The sequence below is a fragment of the Anopheles stephensi genome, chromosome 3 (genome assembly GCF_013141755.1).
Source record: "Anopheles stephensi strain Indian chromosome 3, UCI_ANSTEP_V1.0, whole genome shotgun sequence".
Classification (NCBI taxonomy): domain Eukaryota; kingdom Metazoa; phylum Arthropoda; class Insecta; order Diptera; family Culicidae; genus Anopheles; species Anopheles stephensi.
The window spans coordinates 43,401,978-43,419,188 of record NC_050203.1 but is presented as its reverse complement, the minus strand read 5'-3'; the positions used below and the strand labels follow the sequence as shown (position 1 = coordinate 43,419,188).

General features: G+C 41.5%; 2 protein-coding genes across 3 annotated transcripts; both read right to left on the bottom strand.

Annotated features, from left to right (window-relative positions):
* Positions 1-683: 683 nt before the first annotated feature.
* Positions 684-7,314, bottom strand: LOC118510933. Its single transcript, XM_036053355.1, has 2 exons — positions 5,135-7,314; positions 684-5,025 (listed from the first exon to the last, which is right to left on the bottom strand). The coding sequence occupies exons 1-2, from the start codon at positions 5,804-5,806 to the stop codon at positions 5,014-5,016; spliced, it is 684 nt and encodes a 227-aa protein (XP_035909248.1). The 5' UTR covers positions 5,807-7,314; the 3' UTR covers positions 684-5,013.
* A 1,688-nt stretch (positions 7,315-9,002) lies between these two features.
* Positions 9,003-16,841, bottom strand: LOC118510932. Of its 2 annotated transcripts, none has more exons than XM_036053353.1 (2): positions 9,836-16,841; positions 9,003-9,771 (listed from the first exon to the last, which is right to left on the bottom strand). In XM_036053353.1, the coding sequence occupies exon 1, from the start codon at positions 14,078-14,080 to the stop codon at positions 12,731-12,733; it is 1,350 nt and encodes a 449-aa protein (XP_035909246.1). In that variant the 5' UTR covers positions 14,081-16,841; the 3' UTR covers positions 9,003-9,771; positions 9,836-12,730. The 2 variants fall into 2 exon arrangements, with proteins under 2 accessions (XP_035909246.1, XP_035909247.1); XM_036053354.1 differs by lacking the exon at positions 9,003-9,771 and having other exon boundaries at positions 9,783-10,998; positions 11,969-16,841.
* Between the last annotated feature and the right edge of the window lie 370 nt (positions 16,842-17,211).

The following is a 17,211-nucleotide window of genomic DNA, read 5'->3' as shown; positions in this document are numbered from 1 at the left end:
CTTGGAGGCAGGCTATTTGGAAGTCTTCGTTTCGTAAGATATGGTTTAATTCCACCTTGTTTTTCTTTAAACTTTTAATGTTTGTTTGAATGATTTTTATTTTGTTCATTATGATGTTTTTTGTGATATGTATATGTGTGTGTCGTGTATGTGTGGTGTTTGTGTATTTAGGTGAATAAATAATAATTAAGCACTTAAATAAATTTTTAAATAAATAAATAAGTGAATAAATAAGAAGATGTATAAATTAATTAATGAGTGAAAAACTAAGTTTAAATCAATTAATTAATTAAGTTTGGCAGACTATAAGCTTTAAGAGTAAAGAGTATTAAGCCTGCTATTAGGATATGTTTGTGTGGAATTTATCTAAAGTGGGTTTTTGGTTTGTTTTTTTGTTGTTTTTTCGTTTTTTTATAAGTTGTTTTATTTTTTTTCTGTTATGGGGATATTTCCAGATTATATCTTTTGCCTTCTGGGCTATGAAAAAATTCTGGGTCGCTTATCGTAATTTCTGTGTCGCTGGAATAGATTTTATCCATTGATGTTTGGGTTTCAGTGTAATTACTTTCTGTTTTGTTTATGTTGTTTGTGTTCTTTGTGTTGTTTTGTTTTAGTTGTGTTTGTTTGATTTCTGTGTTTTTATTCTTACTTTCTGTCGTTGTGTTCTTCGGTTTTGAGCTTTGTTTTTTCTGTGTTTCTTATATTGTTGTAATTTTGTGAGTTGTCTTTTGTTACACTGGCGTATTGTCTGTTCGTATATTTTCTTGGTATCATTGGTGTGGTTTCTCGTCTAATTTGTCTTGCCTCTCGCATTGTGATTCTTTTAATTGTTTGTATTTTTTTAATTTCATATTCATCGATGAAGATAGGGCATTTCTTATCTAGAGCAGAGTGCTCTTCTCCACATTCAGCACATTTGACCGTGTTATGGCATTCCTCGTGGTATGACTCTCCGCATTTCGCACATATTTTTTCGCGGTTGCATCTTTTTTTCGTATGTCCGAATTTCATGCAGTTCATACAACGCATTGGCATCGGGATGTATTGTTCGACTCTTTCACGGTAATAACCAATATCTATAGCTCTAGAGAGGTTAGTTGTTTTGAAGGTCACAATCGCTGTTCTGGTGTTTACGATTTCCCCGTTAAAAATTTTCGCTTCATTATAGTTACTTCAGCAACCTTTTGTTCCTTTAAACCTTCTATTATTTCTGCTTCTTATAGGTGTTTAAAGGCATCGCATCTAATTATACCTTTTGATGAGTTAAGGGTTTCGTGTTCGTATATTTTGATACTTATTTGGTTTTCACCATGGTTCAAGTTGATCCTGTGTAGTTTTTGTGCTTCTGTACTGCTTTTGACTTTAATTAATATCCTTCCGTCTCTAAGGAACTCTCCTCGATTGTAAGGGTTTGCCTCCAATTGCCATTTCCGATGCTTTCGCAAACAGGAAAGGATTGTAGGTAGCTAGCGTTTTCCCTTGTGTTGTGCTTTCCACTATCATGTATGTGTCTTCGTTTCCTGATATATCGTTGAAATTTAGCCTTGTTTTTTTCGTTTTTTTAGTTTGTTGTCCTATCTTTGTCTAATATGTTATAATATGAGCCGAAGCTCCTACCTCCCCCGGGGGATTCCCCCCCCCCCATGCTTAGGTGTCATGCTTGTGTTCGGCTTTTTCCACTTTTTTTCCTTACCTCAATAAAACTCTGGTCGTTTGTTTCGTCCATCTATGTTCTGTCCTTTTGGTCGGTTGTTTGTTTGTCTTTAGTTTTTAGTCACTTTAAATTATTCGTTAGTAATGGTTTGGAGCTTGGCGTCCTTTCTGTTAGGAAGATGGCCGTGGAATGGCGCTTTATTCTCTTGATGTTTTACATCTGAAAGTTGATGTGGTACTCAAGGTTTACATGTTTGAGGTATGCACTCATTCAAATTTCAACTTTCTACAGCTCGGCCATCCTGATGAGAAATAGACCTCAATTTTGTTTTTACTCTATATGACCTATTGTGGCTTTTAAGGGTGAAGTGTGATCAGTCACCCTGAAGAGGCACAATCCATTTCCTTAACTTGTCCGCTTCTAACACTCCATCATAAGGTTTTTTAGTAATTTGAATTCCGTCAATATCACGAATAAAGTATCTGTCGTTTGATAACCGTTTATGAATAACGTATGGACCTTTATCTCTAGGAATGAGTTTTTTGTTTGAATTAACATTATTATCTATGTTTTTGATAACCACAAACTCTCCTTCGTCAAACAGCGGTGCTGGACGATGGTATTTCGCATGCTGTTGTTCGTTTGTTTTCTGAGATTTTAAAATGTTTGCTGAAGCTTCTGCTCGTATTGTTTCTAAATCTGGTAGTGTCTTGTTTTTATCATCCAGATATTCGGTTAAATCATCCACATTATGGTCTCGTTGATTTACACCAAATAGTAGTACACAAGGAGAAAAACGTGTTGAGGATTGAATAGTGTTGTTAAGTGCGTATTCTGTCGATAATATTTGAGAAACCCAATCTGCTTGATCAGCAGAGTTTGACAATTTGCTCAATATGGGGCGTATAATGCGATTAATTCTTTCTACTTAACCATTGGCCTGAGGCGATGCAGTAGCATTCAAAACATGATTAATTCCGCGGGACGAAAGAAAGTTTCAAAATGCAACTGATGTAAAGCATGAGCCACGGTCACTGATTATTCTTTTTGGGCGGCTGTAGTATGCAAAATATTGTTTCAGTGCATTGCATACCTCTCTAGTGCTCGTAAAAGATGTCGGATATAGTTTGACAAATTTCGTAAATGCATCCACCAACCACCAGTAAATATTTCCTCTTCAAAGATGACGTAGGGAGAGGTCCGAAATGGTCGATATGTAATGTGTCAAAGGGATAAAGTTCCTTGTGGATGCTATGAAGGTTTCGATTGTTGGTTCTAGGTGGAGCAGAATTGAAAACACATTATAGGCCATTTTTTATAACATTCGTTATTTGGGTTTTTCTGTTAGGAAACCAATAATTATGATCAATTTGTGTACAACATTTTTCAACTCCTAGATGTCCAATATTTTCGTGAATTTATCTCATCAGGTTGATTATCATCTCTGCAGGTACGTATAATTTGAACCTATTTGCAGGTGAACGTTTGTATACAACGCCATCCTGTAGTTCATAACCTTCAACATCAGTTACCTCCAGTTCTTTGATTAAGGCTTTTATGAATGGATCCCTTGCCTGAGCCACACGTAGTTGAAAATCGATATCAACATCATCCACAGCAGCAGCTTGAGGTCTAATTGGCTTAGCGCATCTACATGACTCATTGATAAATCAGGGCGATGTTGAATAACATAATCATAATCCTCCAAAAAGAGAGGCCAGCAAGCTATTTTAGTAGATGCGTTCCTTTTTTTAAAGTTTCCACAAGAGAATTACAATGTGTTACGATCTTTTTTGGAATACCGTGTACATAAGCATGGAAACGCTTCAGAGCGTAAATGACGGTTAACGTTTCAAGTTCGCAACTATGTAACTTAGCCTCATCAGCAGAGGTGGTTTTGGAGAAGTATGAAATAGGATGAAATCTACCGTCATCCTGTTTTTGCAAAAGTACGAATCCGAAAGCCAGAGAGCTTGCATCGTAATGAAGCTCCGTTTCACGTTTTGGGTCATATATAGAAAAGACCGGAGATTCTACCAACTATGAGTGTTTTAAATGTTTTTTTGCTTTCTTCATCAAAAATGTAGGAAGCATTATTTTTAAGAAGATTAGTCAATGGCTTTGCAATACTAGAAAAATAGGGAACAAATCTACGAAAAAACGAAAACAGACCTAGATATTTTTGAAGTTGTTTCCGTTTTGAGGTACTGGGTTTTTTTGTATGGCTTTAACATGTATATGCCTGATAAACAGGCTTTATACCCCAAATAATCCAATTCACTATAAGCAAATTTACATTTATCAAGTCGTAATTTTATCCATTTTCGCGTAAAGTGCGTAAAACTTCTCCCACTAACTGAAGATGTTTGTCAAAATTTATAGAAGCATTGTCGTCAATATAGCCCACTAATTTTTCAGACTCAATGAATTTCCTTAAAATTGTGTTTATGAAACGCTTAAATTCAACTGGAATTTGGAAGCCATTCTTTAGGTCTAGTAAAGTAAAATATTTTTTGTTTCTCAAATGCTCCAGGCACGACTCTGTTAATGGGAGGGGGTGATGATCACGGATGGTTACTTTATTAAGTGGTCGGTATTCAACGCATTTACGAATTTCACCATTCTTCTTTCTAACTAGTACAAGCGCAGAAGCGTATAGTGAATTGCTGGGTCTTATAATATTTCGCTCTAATAGATCTCTCACTATTTCTTTTCTTTGTTCCTTTCGGCAAATGAAAGGCGCCTAGGTTTTATGAAAATAGGAGTGTCATGCGTTAAACTGATTCGCATTTTATTAACAGACGTAGTGATTTGTTTCTTAGGCCAATTTTTGTAACTAGCAGCCACTGTTGCATTCAGAGCATCGTTTTGTTCTTGAGATAATTGGTTCCCAACATTAATTGTATTAGATTCATCGCTGATTTCTATGGAGCACATTTCGGAAAATGTAACAGTAACTTGTTCTTCTTGTTCTGATTGATCTGATATCGAATTTTTCTCAGTTTTTGGATCGGACAAAACGGAATTTGGATTAAATTGCAAAAAGGGATTTTTGATCGAACTCCTTATAAGACCCAATGGTTCAAGCCTGTTCACAACTACCGGTTTGGCAGAATCAATAAGTTTATCTCTGTTTATGTTCATAACTTCAGATTCGCTATATTTTTTACACAATTGTGCAAGGACAATTTTAAATTCAGATAATAAATCTCTTCCAATGCTCATCGTAAAGGACATGTAATTTTTCGGTAATATAATGAAGTTATGGATAATAATTTTATCGCGGAATTGTACTCGTAATCTTATTGTCCCAAGTTTTTGAAGATTTATGTTGCCTATTCCTCGGAATTGGAGAGAACTTAATTTTGTTGCTGGAATGATATTTTCGTTGACAAAGCTTTTAGAACTTCCGGTATCAAAAAGTCATGTCGTTGTGAACCATGAGCCCCAAACATTGCTTCTCTTAAAAGCCACACTTACCTCTTGGTGAGCATCAAGCTGAAGGATAACGTCAGATGTCTCGTATTCGTTGTCGTGAACTGCAGCTACCACGAGTGGACGTCGCCCTGCTTCGGGACATGCAAGGATGATATGAGATGTACTGCCCCATTTAAAACAGGAACCCGGAGCTCGGCGCGGCTTAGTACATTGTGATGAATGATGTCCAAAATCTGAGCAGTTGTAACATCGTGGAGGTTCCGTTACCGTTTGTCTATTTACACTGAATCTCGGAGTATGAGTGCTCTGTGAAGGCACGCTGCGTCGTTCGAGATTTTTGCGCATCAGCAAATGTGTTTCACACCGTTTAATGTTGTCGATCAATTCGTAGCTGTCACGATAGTCCTTCGCCACAAGGCTTTCGTAGAGAGGATCATGTGATAGTCCTCTTATGGCGTAAGTAATTATAGCCTCCTCACTCACGTTGCCGGACTTTCCCAATGCATTCACCCTGAAGACATAGCTTGTGTACGATTCGGTAGATTTCTTGTTGACTGAAGCTAATTGGTTATGGATCACCGCCTCATTGCAACGATCAGGAAACGCTTTTGTGATTCCATTTGCAAAATCATCGAATGTTTTCAGCGTGTTGCGGAACCCATTATACCATTCACTGGCCGCTCCTGTCAATCGGCTACTTGCATACGATAGCATCGTACGATCTTGCCATTCATATAATTCGCTGTTGTAACGAATTGTGCTAATTCACTGGTTGATACCAAGCCCATCAGAAAACTCTGGTATTAGATATTTAAGTTCTTCAGCATGAACCAGTCTGCCACTCGTATTCGCCTGCCGCTGTTCCATATCCTTTATCTTTTCTTGTAACGCATACAATTGCCATCGATGAAACTCGGCGTCACATTGGGTGCCATCTTTGAAAGGAAGCCCTTTGTCTTGCATCAAAACGTCGGCTGCTGCCTCATGCTCTCCGTTGCTCGCAATTATGATCACCACGCGGTTTCGGAGAAGGTTTCTTTTCTGCTTCTCATCGTTGAAAACCGGCGTCGCAATGGTTACCATTTATAGCAGCGGCTGCTTCCTCGTTGTTTTCACTGTTCGGAACTATAGCGTTGTCACTACACGGATCCTGAGAACGCTGCATTGGTTCCGTCACACACACATGTTGATCCTACATCTTGCGCAGCTGTGCTATGGTTGCCGTTGCGGGAAATTCGATGTTTGCTACCTCCAAGGCACATAAAAGCTGTTCTTTCGTCAGCATCTTTATACACTTTTGGCTTCGTATCCCACTTCTGAATTGTAGACTACTTACTTTTAGGTTACGGAAGGCGAAAGAATCGCAAGATGTTTCTGGTTCGGCTTTTCAATCGACATTGGCGCTTTATTCTCTTGACGTTTTACATCTGACAGTTGATGTGGTACTCAAGGTTTACATGTTTGAGGTATGCACACATTCAAATTTCGGAGAATGCATGCATATCGTATGCCGGGATCGTGCGCTATTACTGACCCTGCTCGATCACGGGTTCAAAATCGGTCATTACGTTACCGGCGGCTTGCCAGCAATCAACATTGATTGTTCTTCTTCCGTTCAGTCCTTCCTACCGTCCTTCTGTGTATAAAGTGCCTTCCATTCACAGTAAGTTTGATCGATCATCATTGTAGGGTACGGCCTACTCCGGGAATTGTGAGGAAAGGAGGAAGGGAAAGGGAGGTAAAACTGGCTGGTGGATCAGTTTTGGGGGAAAGGTGAGAAGGGAGCCAAAAATACCGTTAAGGCTCGAGAACTTGTCGGGGAGCGCTGAAAAGTGTCTTTAATAGGCTACCCGCCAAGGACCTTTTAAAGATTTCACAGCTGGACAGTTCTCAGTATGAGAAAGAATTCCACTCCAAAGCCTTTTGCTGGTTTTCTCGCTACTCATTCTTGTATATTTTCTCCATGTGTAGTCCTGCCAGTCATAGTGCTCCACTAGCGATGCCCAACAATCCTTCCCCTAGCCCTTGTGACCAAATTTCGAATAGTCTACTTCTACTGCCTATCCCTAGATGGCGTTAAACGTCACTCGTTCGAATTTCCAACATTCTGCCACCTTAAAATTACTAAATTTTAACCTATCTTGGGTAGAATACAAAGTTTTACTATGGGCCTAGTAACGTTTGTTCCTTTACTTGTTACAACTGTGACGACTCTTGTTATGCCATCCTCCCCTGAATGCAAATGCACTACGCGTGCTAAAGGCCAACGTGTTGCTGGACTATTTTTATCTCTGACGAGTACAAGCGTCCCTTCTTTAATTTGATCACTTCCTAACTTCAACCATTTACAACGTGTTTCCAGCTGCTGCTGGTACTCTCGATGCCAAAGATCCCAAAATCGTCTTTTAAACTGCTGCACGTGTTACCAGTGATTAACAGCCTGATTATGAACGTCTAACGGCAAAAAAGCTTTCTCAAAAAGCTCAATCAATATCATAGCAGTGTTCGAGCTGCCGTTCGAGTAATAACCGGAGCTTTCATTCGACGAATGCCTGACATGAAATGTCAAACAAGAAATGTCAAGCAAAACATAGGCGGTTTACTTTTGTGCATAGATTGTTGCGGTTGTTGCTGAGCTGTTTTCAACAGTTGAAATGTAAGTGATATGGTTTGATTTCATTTAATTCACCATTAAAAAATGAGCTCCAACTTTTATTGATTGTAGGGATGGGCGAACAAACAGACCACAGTTTAATAAACTGATGGAAATGTTGGAGAAGGAGCCCGCAATTGCCAGAGCTCTTTACAAAGGCGATCAGACAGTATTCTGGGAAACACTTGCCGATAATGTAAACCCGCTCGGCCCACCTGTACGGCAAGCATCAGTATGGAAAAAAGTGAGTTATATTACAATAATATGAATGATCAACATTGATTTCCCAATTGTTTGTAACATCTGCAGGTATGGTTTGATTTTAAATGTTCAGTGAAAAAGAAGCTACGAGAGAACTATAAGGATGCAACAGCAACAGGAGGCGGACCAAATAGGCAAAAAGTTGCGGGCGACAATCCACAGGTATGGGAGTAGCTATGGGAATCCTCGGGACCAATCAATTGATGCTGAACCAAGCACGTCTCATGTAGAAGATGAAAATATTGAACCGGCACCAAAACGCAAAAAGAAAAACACAGAGGCAGTACTTGATCAAAACGCGCAATTGATACAAGTTATGAAGGAAAAAATCGATTCAGATAGAGAATTAATCGAGGAGCTAAAAACAAATACCAAAGTTCATGAACAAGGGAACAATCTTCTAAAACTTATTTTGGCAGAGGTTGTACAACTCAGGCAAGAAAAGACTGATATGAATAATTAATAATATTATCCGTTCCATATCCATTTCAAATGGACCTATATATTAAGCTTCTTGTTGATTTTTCGTTTCTTTGACTATTTTGTGTAATGAATTAATGTGTGAATTACTGAAATAAAATGAGTTATGGCTGTGAAACAAATAAATATTTGATGCTTTACTATAAGCCAACTGGTGGCCCTAACGAAACCCTCGCGAATATTGACTCGCCGTTGAACATGTTAAATATACTACTCAATACCAGCACATACTGTTACTACATGACGATGATATTTGACCATATAAGCTATGCTTCATAGCATATTTTTCATAAAACTGCAACAATGTTATTGCTTGAACAATTTATACGGTGTTGTGCAGTGACGAAGAAAACAAAATGACACAAAGTGGTAGCATTTTGTACAAATTACAAAAGTTTAGTTGTTTGAGTTCAAACTAGCTATGGAAAAAACGACTCCGAGTATAGAGCAAGGACCGAGCTACTTCAGGAATTGTTGGAGGCGACTCCGACCTAACGACTCATGAGCATGTCCTGAACTAAAGGATGATTTAAAAAAAAAGCAAATCATAACAGAGAATTCATCTGAAAGAGAGGTGGATACACCGAAGTCGATTTTCTTGTGAAATAATTTTACAAAAAGTATTTTCGTCGTTATTAATGTATTATGCTTATTAAAACGAACTGCCTTCTTCTATGGGCAAGTTATTGGCTATGCAAATATTATGCAGTGCACAACAAACGTTAACGATCTTAACACACTTGTCTGGCGTATAGTGGAGTTGCCGCGCCTTGCTGACTGTCCATAAAATAAAGATTTTAGGATTCTAAAAAAGAATTCAACAAATTTTGCGATGTTGCTTAGCAAAATTTGGTTCAGAAAACTCGTTTCAATGACATTTATCACTCTTGTTTAATACTTACCAGTAAAACATTCATGCTGTAAAATCCTTTCCTGTTGTAAAATTGGTCCTTATCATTGTTTGGCGTTATTATTTTTACGTGAATACCATCCGCACACATAACAACACCCGGTATCGTACATTTCCTAAAAAATAACACCTTGCAGCTTGTTGTTCCTCGCTATTCATTTCCAGCGTTATCCACTTAGGACACAACGATTTCTCCAGAATATCGAGTGTCTGGCTCAAGAGTAAGAGTAACTACCATCCGCCCGAAATCGTAAGGTAGCTGCCAATTTTTGTTTGACCGTCAAGCCCGAACGACGCACAGTAGGAAATTTTGTGGTAATTTCTTCAAGTATTTTTGAAAATATTTCTTTCGATACTCAAAAGTTTTTTATAAATCTGTAAGGCACGAAAATACATTTTTAATATTTCATTCACCATTATCATTTGTGCAAAGCATTACTGTTTGTTTGAAAGTTGCAATGGGTCGGACGCAGCTCGAAGTGATCTCCGATACGCGGCAAGGTTTTCCTTTGCTTCCTCTTCACTGCTATCGCTGTCACTCACGTAATATGCTGAAATCATTTTCGTTTACAGCGTTTACTCGCTGAAATCGTTTTTACTTTAATTTGACGATAGTTTTTCTTTTCCTGTATTCTATTTGTACTTTATCGCTCTCTGTAAACCAAATGGTCATGCAGTATTGTTCATATTTTGGGTCCGGTTTGACAGCTCAGAAGCCACTTTGACAACCAAAAAAGCTCAAAAAATCGATGTGACATTCGTCGATTCGAATATGTTGGATGATACCAAATTTTCTGCCGTTGGATTCAACGTCTCCATTCGATTCGAATGCCGTTCGACGTTCATGATCAGGCTGTAAGCCGGTTTTCGGGAAGATGTGATGAATCAACTTCTGGTACATCCTTCAAATGAGTCACGATCAAGAAATGGCCAGGTGTCAAGGCGTTCACGTCCGAGGGGTCATCAGTTAGAAGGGTAATCGGTTGGGAGTTCAGGCAACATTCGATTTCCGCCAATAGTGTAGACATATCCTCGAATGATAATGGTGATTTTCCCATGATGCGTACTAAATGAGTTTTCATGGACTTTACTGGTGCTTCCCACAGACCGCCAAAATGTGGGGCGCGAGGAGGGATGAACTTCTATGTTATACCACGTTCCAAAGACCGGGAGGTAACAGTCTTTTGATGTTGCTCCGAATGCAGCATCTGGTATAAGCCGTTGAGTGCGTTGGAGGCCCCTTTGAAGTTAGTTGCGTTGTCTGAATGAATTACAGACGGTAATCCTCGTCGAGCCACAAATCGTCAGAGTGCAGACAGAAAGGCTTCGGTCGTCAGGTTTGACACCAACTCGATGTGCACAGCCCGTGTTGTGAAGCATACAAATACAGCCACGTATGTCTTAATTGGGACTGCTCGCTGGTGGGTCCCTTTCACCAGTACTGGTCCACACAAATCGATGCCACTGATAGAATAGGGTCTTGCAGCTAGTGTTGGGTAAAGTAGCAAAATTCAGTGTGCTGTGCGCACACGCACTCACACCAAGGTGTGCTGTGCGCACTGTGCGCACAGTGCCCTCAAGCACTGTGCGCACTGTGCTCGCCTCAAGCACTGTGCTCATAGTGCTCACCTCAAGCACTGTGCGCACTGTGCTCACCTCAAGCACTGTGCGCACTGTGCTCACCTCAAGCGCTGCTCCGCACTTTGACTATCAGGCCACTAGTTTTTTGAGAATAACTCAAAAAGTTGAAGAGATAGACGATCATGATGTTCTACAAAGTTGTTGGGAATAAAAAAAAAACGCATCCTTTCATACATTATTTGGATAATTTTATGCAGGTTTCGTTCCGTTCCGTGACAATTAGGCCATCTGCTTACTTCAATCGTACACCAACACTGCAATATATCAAATACTAACACTAACAATCCCAACAACAAATTTGTGACGTCATAAAATGCGGTAAACAAAATTGACCCATTCGTTACTTACTATCGATACAATTATGGATAATTTTTGGAGCAAAGTCAAAAAGTTATCCATAATTGGCACGACTCACCACGTGTTGCAGTGCGTGAAAGGATGCGTTTTTTTATTCCCAACAGCTTTGTAGAACATCGTGTTCGTCTATCTCTTCAACTTTTTTAGTTATTCTCAAAAAACTCTCTGGCCTGATAGTCAAAGTGCGGAGAAGCGCTTGAGGCGAGCACAGTGCGCACAGTGCTTGAAGTGAGTACTGTACGCACAGTGCTTGAAGTGAGCAGATGGCCTAATTGTGATGGTACGGAATGAAGCCTGCATACAATTATGCAAATAATGTATGAAAGGATGTGTTTTTTTATTCCAAACAACTTTGTAGAACATCGTGTTCGTCTATCTCTTCAACTTTTTGAGTTATTCTCAAAAAACTAGTGGCCTGATAGTCAAAGTGCGGAGCAGCGCTTGAGGTGAGCACAGTGCGCACAGTGCTTGAGGTGAGCACAGTGCGCACAGTGCTTGAGTTGAGCACTGTGCGTACAGTGCTTGAGGCGAGCACAGTGCGCACACTTCGAGCGCTGTGCTTTACTGTGCGCACAGTAAGGTGTGCTGCAACACTACTTGCAGCTATTACTCTTCCAAATGGTAGGTCTGCCATAAGAGTGTTGGTTGTAGGTGGTCGCGCGCGGAAACAAGTATAGCATTCATGATGAATTTTCCGTGCCAAATTTCTCCCATTGATGATCCAGTATCGTTGTCGGCAGATGCTTAACATCAACTGGGGACCCGCATGTAGTTGCGTGAGATGATAATGCTTCATAATCATGATGGATAGAGGATGGTCAGCTGGGACTACTATAGGATGTTTCTCGTGTTCCGACAGTAATGCATTATTTAACCGTCCTCCAACTCGAATGATGCCGTCCGGTCCAAGTTGTGGGTTCAGCCATTTTAACTTTGCGCTGCCTTTAACTGCCTTTTGTATGCGCTCATACAGTTGTCCAGCCAAAAGAGCAGGGCACAACTCCAGACGGGCGATGGAATGTTTAATATTCAGAGGCGCTACTTTGGTCTTTGATGCGAAGAGCTGCATATTGATGGAACCCGATTTGTTGACGCTTCTTACATAACAGGACGCGCCATAACCTCGCTCAGAGGCGTCATAAAATATGCGCACTGCTTGTCTCGGAAGCTTTTAAGATTTCCCAGCTGGATTAGAAACTGCATCCATCGTTGTTGCAATGAAGAAGGAAGCTCTTCGTCCCACGCCCACGGTTGTGAGTTATCCTTTGTTAGGCTCTAAACTTCTTGAAGAATTTGCTTAGCCACCGCTTTCACTGGATCCACGATACCCAAAGGGTCATAAATACGTGCAATGCAAGACAACACTTTCCAAGTGGTCCTGTAGTGCACCGACCTTGAACTGGAGAACATCTGATGACGGTGTCCAAACCACTCCTAATGTTGCAAGAGCGCCCTCACTGTCACTTGTCGAGAATGGGCTTGTTGCCAAGTTGTCTTCGTCCACTGCACTAAGTACGGCATGTTCGTTGGATGCCCACTTCCGCAATGCGAATCCTCCTCTGGAATACAGTTGATCGATCTCTGCATGTAGATTCTGCGCCGCCGATATGGAAGCATCTCCAGAAACGAAGTCATCCACGTAGAAATCGGATAATCGATTTGCAGCTAGCGGGAATTGGTGTCCATGATAGTTGCTGGTTTGTTTGAAGGATCTTACTACCAGAAATGGTGCTGAGGCTGTACCATATGTTACCGTATTAAGCTCATACTCTTCTATGGGTTCATTTGTAGAAGGCCGCCACAGAATTCTTTGCAAAGCACGATCTTCATTATGAACCCATACCTGACGGTACATCTTAGCAACGTCGGCTGTAAAAGCGATGGCATGCATCCGAAAACGCATCAGAATCGATGTTGCATCCTGCTGGATGGTCGGTCCGACCATCAATGTGTCATTCAAGGAGAGTCCATTAGATGACTTGCTGGACGCGTCGAAAACTAGTCGGCATTTGGAGGTGGTACTATCTGCTTTAAATACAGGATGATGAGGCAGATAGTACGTTTCCGTTGTCGCGTCGTTTGTCGCCACCTTGCTCATGTGTCCTAGGCGTGCATATTCGTCCATAAAATCTGTGTACGCCTTGCGTGTTTTGGGCTCTCTTTGTAGACGTCGCTCGATAGCCAGAAAAAAACGTAACGCGATGGATCGAGACTCCCCCAATGCTCCAGTCATGTTTGGTTTTCGTGGAAGACGAACGATGTATTTACCAGCTGAATCACGTGTAGTAGTATCTACGAAGAAATCTTCACACGCCTGTTCTTCTACACTCCAACTAGATTCACTGTCCGAATTCTCAATCTCAAAGAATTTCTGCATGAGAGTGTCGATGCTGATTACCGCTGTAGCACATACAACCGATAATGATGGCGTTGAAACGGGCGCGCTTCCACTCATTATCCAACCAAATTTGTATTCTTGAAGAACAGGATGATGTTGACCCAAGATGTTGCGACGATCTTTTAGGAATAAGTAAAACAATTCTGCTCCCAGAATGATGTCCACTCGACCAGGCTGGTTAAAGGTCGGATCTGCAAACACGTACTCCGATGGGATGTTCCAATTACTTATGTCGATCGGCTGCGTTGGCAGGTCTGCAGACGGCTTTGATAACACTAGTAGCTCCATGCTAAATTCGTCGTCAGAGCATCGCGATTGAATGGTTGCATGCACTGAATGTCGAATATTAACCGCTGAACTGCCACCGATGCCCGACAAAGGAATGTTCACGTTTCGTGGCAACCGTAAAAACTGCACTTATCTTCCGGCAATGAAATTTGATTGTGCACCACTATCTAATAATGCACGAGCCTGATGCGCTTGTCTTTGGTCGTCCATTATGTTTACCAGCACTGGAGATAGTAACACAGTGGATTTCACTTCACTTCGCACATTCAACGCTATCTGAGCTGAGGGTCTGCTATCTGACGATTGTGGAACCCGTACACTTGTTGTAGGTGAAGTATTTTCAGATTCCTCTTCACAAGACTCACGATGTAGCATGGTGTGATGACGATTACGACACTTCTGGCATACAGTTTTCACATGGCACCTACGCGAAGAATGTCCAGAACTAAGGCAGTTATAACACAGGCGAAGCTCATACACCTTTGATGTTTTGCACGATGTTGGTAACGCTAAGCAGTCTGAGCACTGATAAATTGGATGTTGATATACCGTTGCACATCTTACACCTTTGGACGGCGGCAGTATAAACTTTCACTTTATCATTCTTCACGCTCTTCTCCCATATACACTGTTCTAGCACTTCGCACTGTATGCACAGAAAAACCAACGTCGATTTCAGTTCCGGAAATTCACCTCTGTTTAACGTGCGTTCCCACAACTTCCTTGTGTCAGGATCAAAGCATCCTACCAGTATGTGCGTAATGATAAGATCACTGGTACCATCAATGGTTTTCTTCATGCATGTCAAACCATCTACATGAGATTTGCAAGTTTCCATCTCGCAATTCTCGAGCTGATTCTCGAATCACTGGTTTCGGCTTGAGCAGTCCAGATATATTCTGATCCAAAATTGCACGAGGAGTTTCAAAGTGATCTTCTTACAATTGCCATGCACTCGCAAAGTTGTTTCCCGCAATAACACTTGCACTGAGCACTCCACTAGCTTTGCCAACCAGAGCTTTGTTTAAATGATGCAACTTGATTGCGTCGGTAGCACCCAAACGCTGCACTATGTCCGTGAACATGGCCTTGAACTTGGGCCATTGTTCATATGTTCCGTCGAACGAAGGTATCGGAACATTTAGCGTTGGTGTGTGCGTAACAACTGTCGCGGTTGTTCACTTCGCGCGGAGTTTCACTTTTTTCGTATTGGCAATAAGAGTTTCTAGTTTTAGATGAATCTGTTCCTACTTCTCATCTTCGATGGTATCAGATTCTACATCTTGCGGCATTAATGCAACGATTTGGTCAAACAATTCACACTGCGTTGTTTTCAAACTCCATAAATGTTGCCACTTCACTTCACTAGTAGCTGTTGTCACTGAAGTAGAAACAATATCTTTCTCTAGCTTGATTAGTTTCCGTAGTACAATCGAGTGTCGCAATCGGAGAAATTTCAAATCACTAGGTGTAGAGGGAATTTCGGCCAATGCAACTCCTTTAAACTGTTCATCGCCTTTCGGCGATACCGGAGTAAGAGGCATGATGATACGTTGCGCTTTCTTGTTAGCTGGTAACGACAGTTCCAATCCGTTTTCGCGGCTGTCTCTAGCACTCTATGGCATTTGACGAAGTTGTGTGCCGTGAACCCAACCAACACGCTGTCACAAATCACTGTTTCCGATGAGTCGGTCGCCTATGTGAGCGTCGATGCTGCTTGGCGGACCGTGTGCCGCTGGCCTAACCAACGCGCACCTGAAGATGATGACGTGCGTCGATCCTGAGCGTCGCCTATGTGTGCGTCGATACTGCTTGGCGGACCGTGTGCCGCTGGCCTAACCAACGCGCACCTGAAAATGTTGTCGTCTACTGTTCCCGGTGAGTCGAATACCGATGAGCTTTCCAGCTGTTAAGCGATCCGAGTGCCGTTGTCCAAAACGCACCTAGCGTTCAAAGGTGCTAGCTGCTACCGGGAATCCTGCCCCTGTGGTCGTCTGCCGTCCCTGAAGAGTCGAATGCCGATGAACTTTCCTGCTGCTAAGCGATCCGAGTGTCGTTGTCCAACGCGCACCTAGCGTCCAAATGTGCTGGCTGCTTCCGGGAATCCGTCACCGACGACACACCTCTCGAACAACAATATCTTTTAAACGCATAACAAAAGATCAAGCAGCGGCCAGGAAAACTATTTCTTTGGCACTTCCCAAGTTCTGTGGAGAACCAGATGTGTGGCCGTTTTTCATCAGCAGCTTCAAAACAACAACGGAAGAGTGTGGGTTGAACAATATCGAGAATATGAAGCGTTTGATGGATAGTCTGGGTGGAGAAGCATTGCAGGCTGTGAAAGGCAGACTCATCTTCCCTGATGCGGTGCCGGGAGTGATCAAGGAGCTGGAAAGTCGGTTTGGAAGACCAAGAAAGTTGCTAGAAAACCTGCTACGTAAAGTCCGCGAAACGCCTTCGCCTACAGACAATCATTTGGAGATTTTTGTTACGTTTGGGTTTAAAGTGAAGCAGTTGTGTGACCATCTGGTAGCGAGCAACATGACAGACCACCAAAATAATCCATTCCTGGTAGAAGAGCTTATTGACAAGCTTCCTCCGAGATGCAAGGTGGAGTGGGTTCGTTTCAAACGTGACAAAGAGGGAAGTGTTATGGCAATTTTCGGAGAATACATTCAGACAGTGATCGACGAAGTTTCTGAAGTGACTGATTGTACACCGGTGAGCAGTCAGAAAGCAGGGAAGTACGAAGCTCCGAAACAACGCTCCAGACCAGTGAAATAGAATGCAGTCCAAATGCGCAACAACGTGCATGATTTGGAAAATAGAGGAGTCAACCAGCTCAAGATGACCTGTTGGGTGTGCAGCAACACAGGGCATAGCCTCAAGGAGTGTGACCAGTTTAAGGAGATGACGCTGGCCAATCGTTTCAAAACGTTGTAGAAGCTCAAAATATGTAAGTTGTGTTTGTCCCGTTCCTGCCGCGGTAAATGTAAAATTGCTTACAAATGTCGGTTAGAAGGGTTTAACAGTAGACATCATACATTAATGCACTGTGCAGAGGAAGTTCTCCAAGTTAACTCAGAAACAGCTAGCCCTGGAACTGTCATCTATCGCACGATGCCGATTAC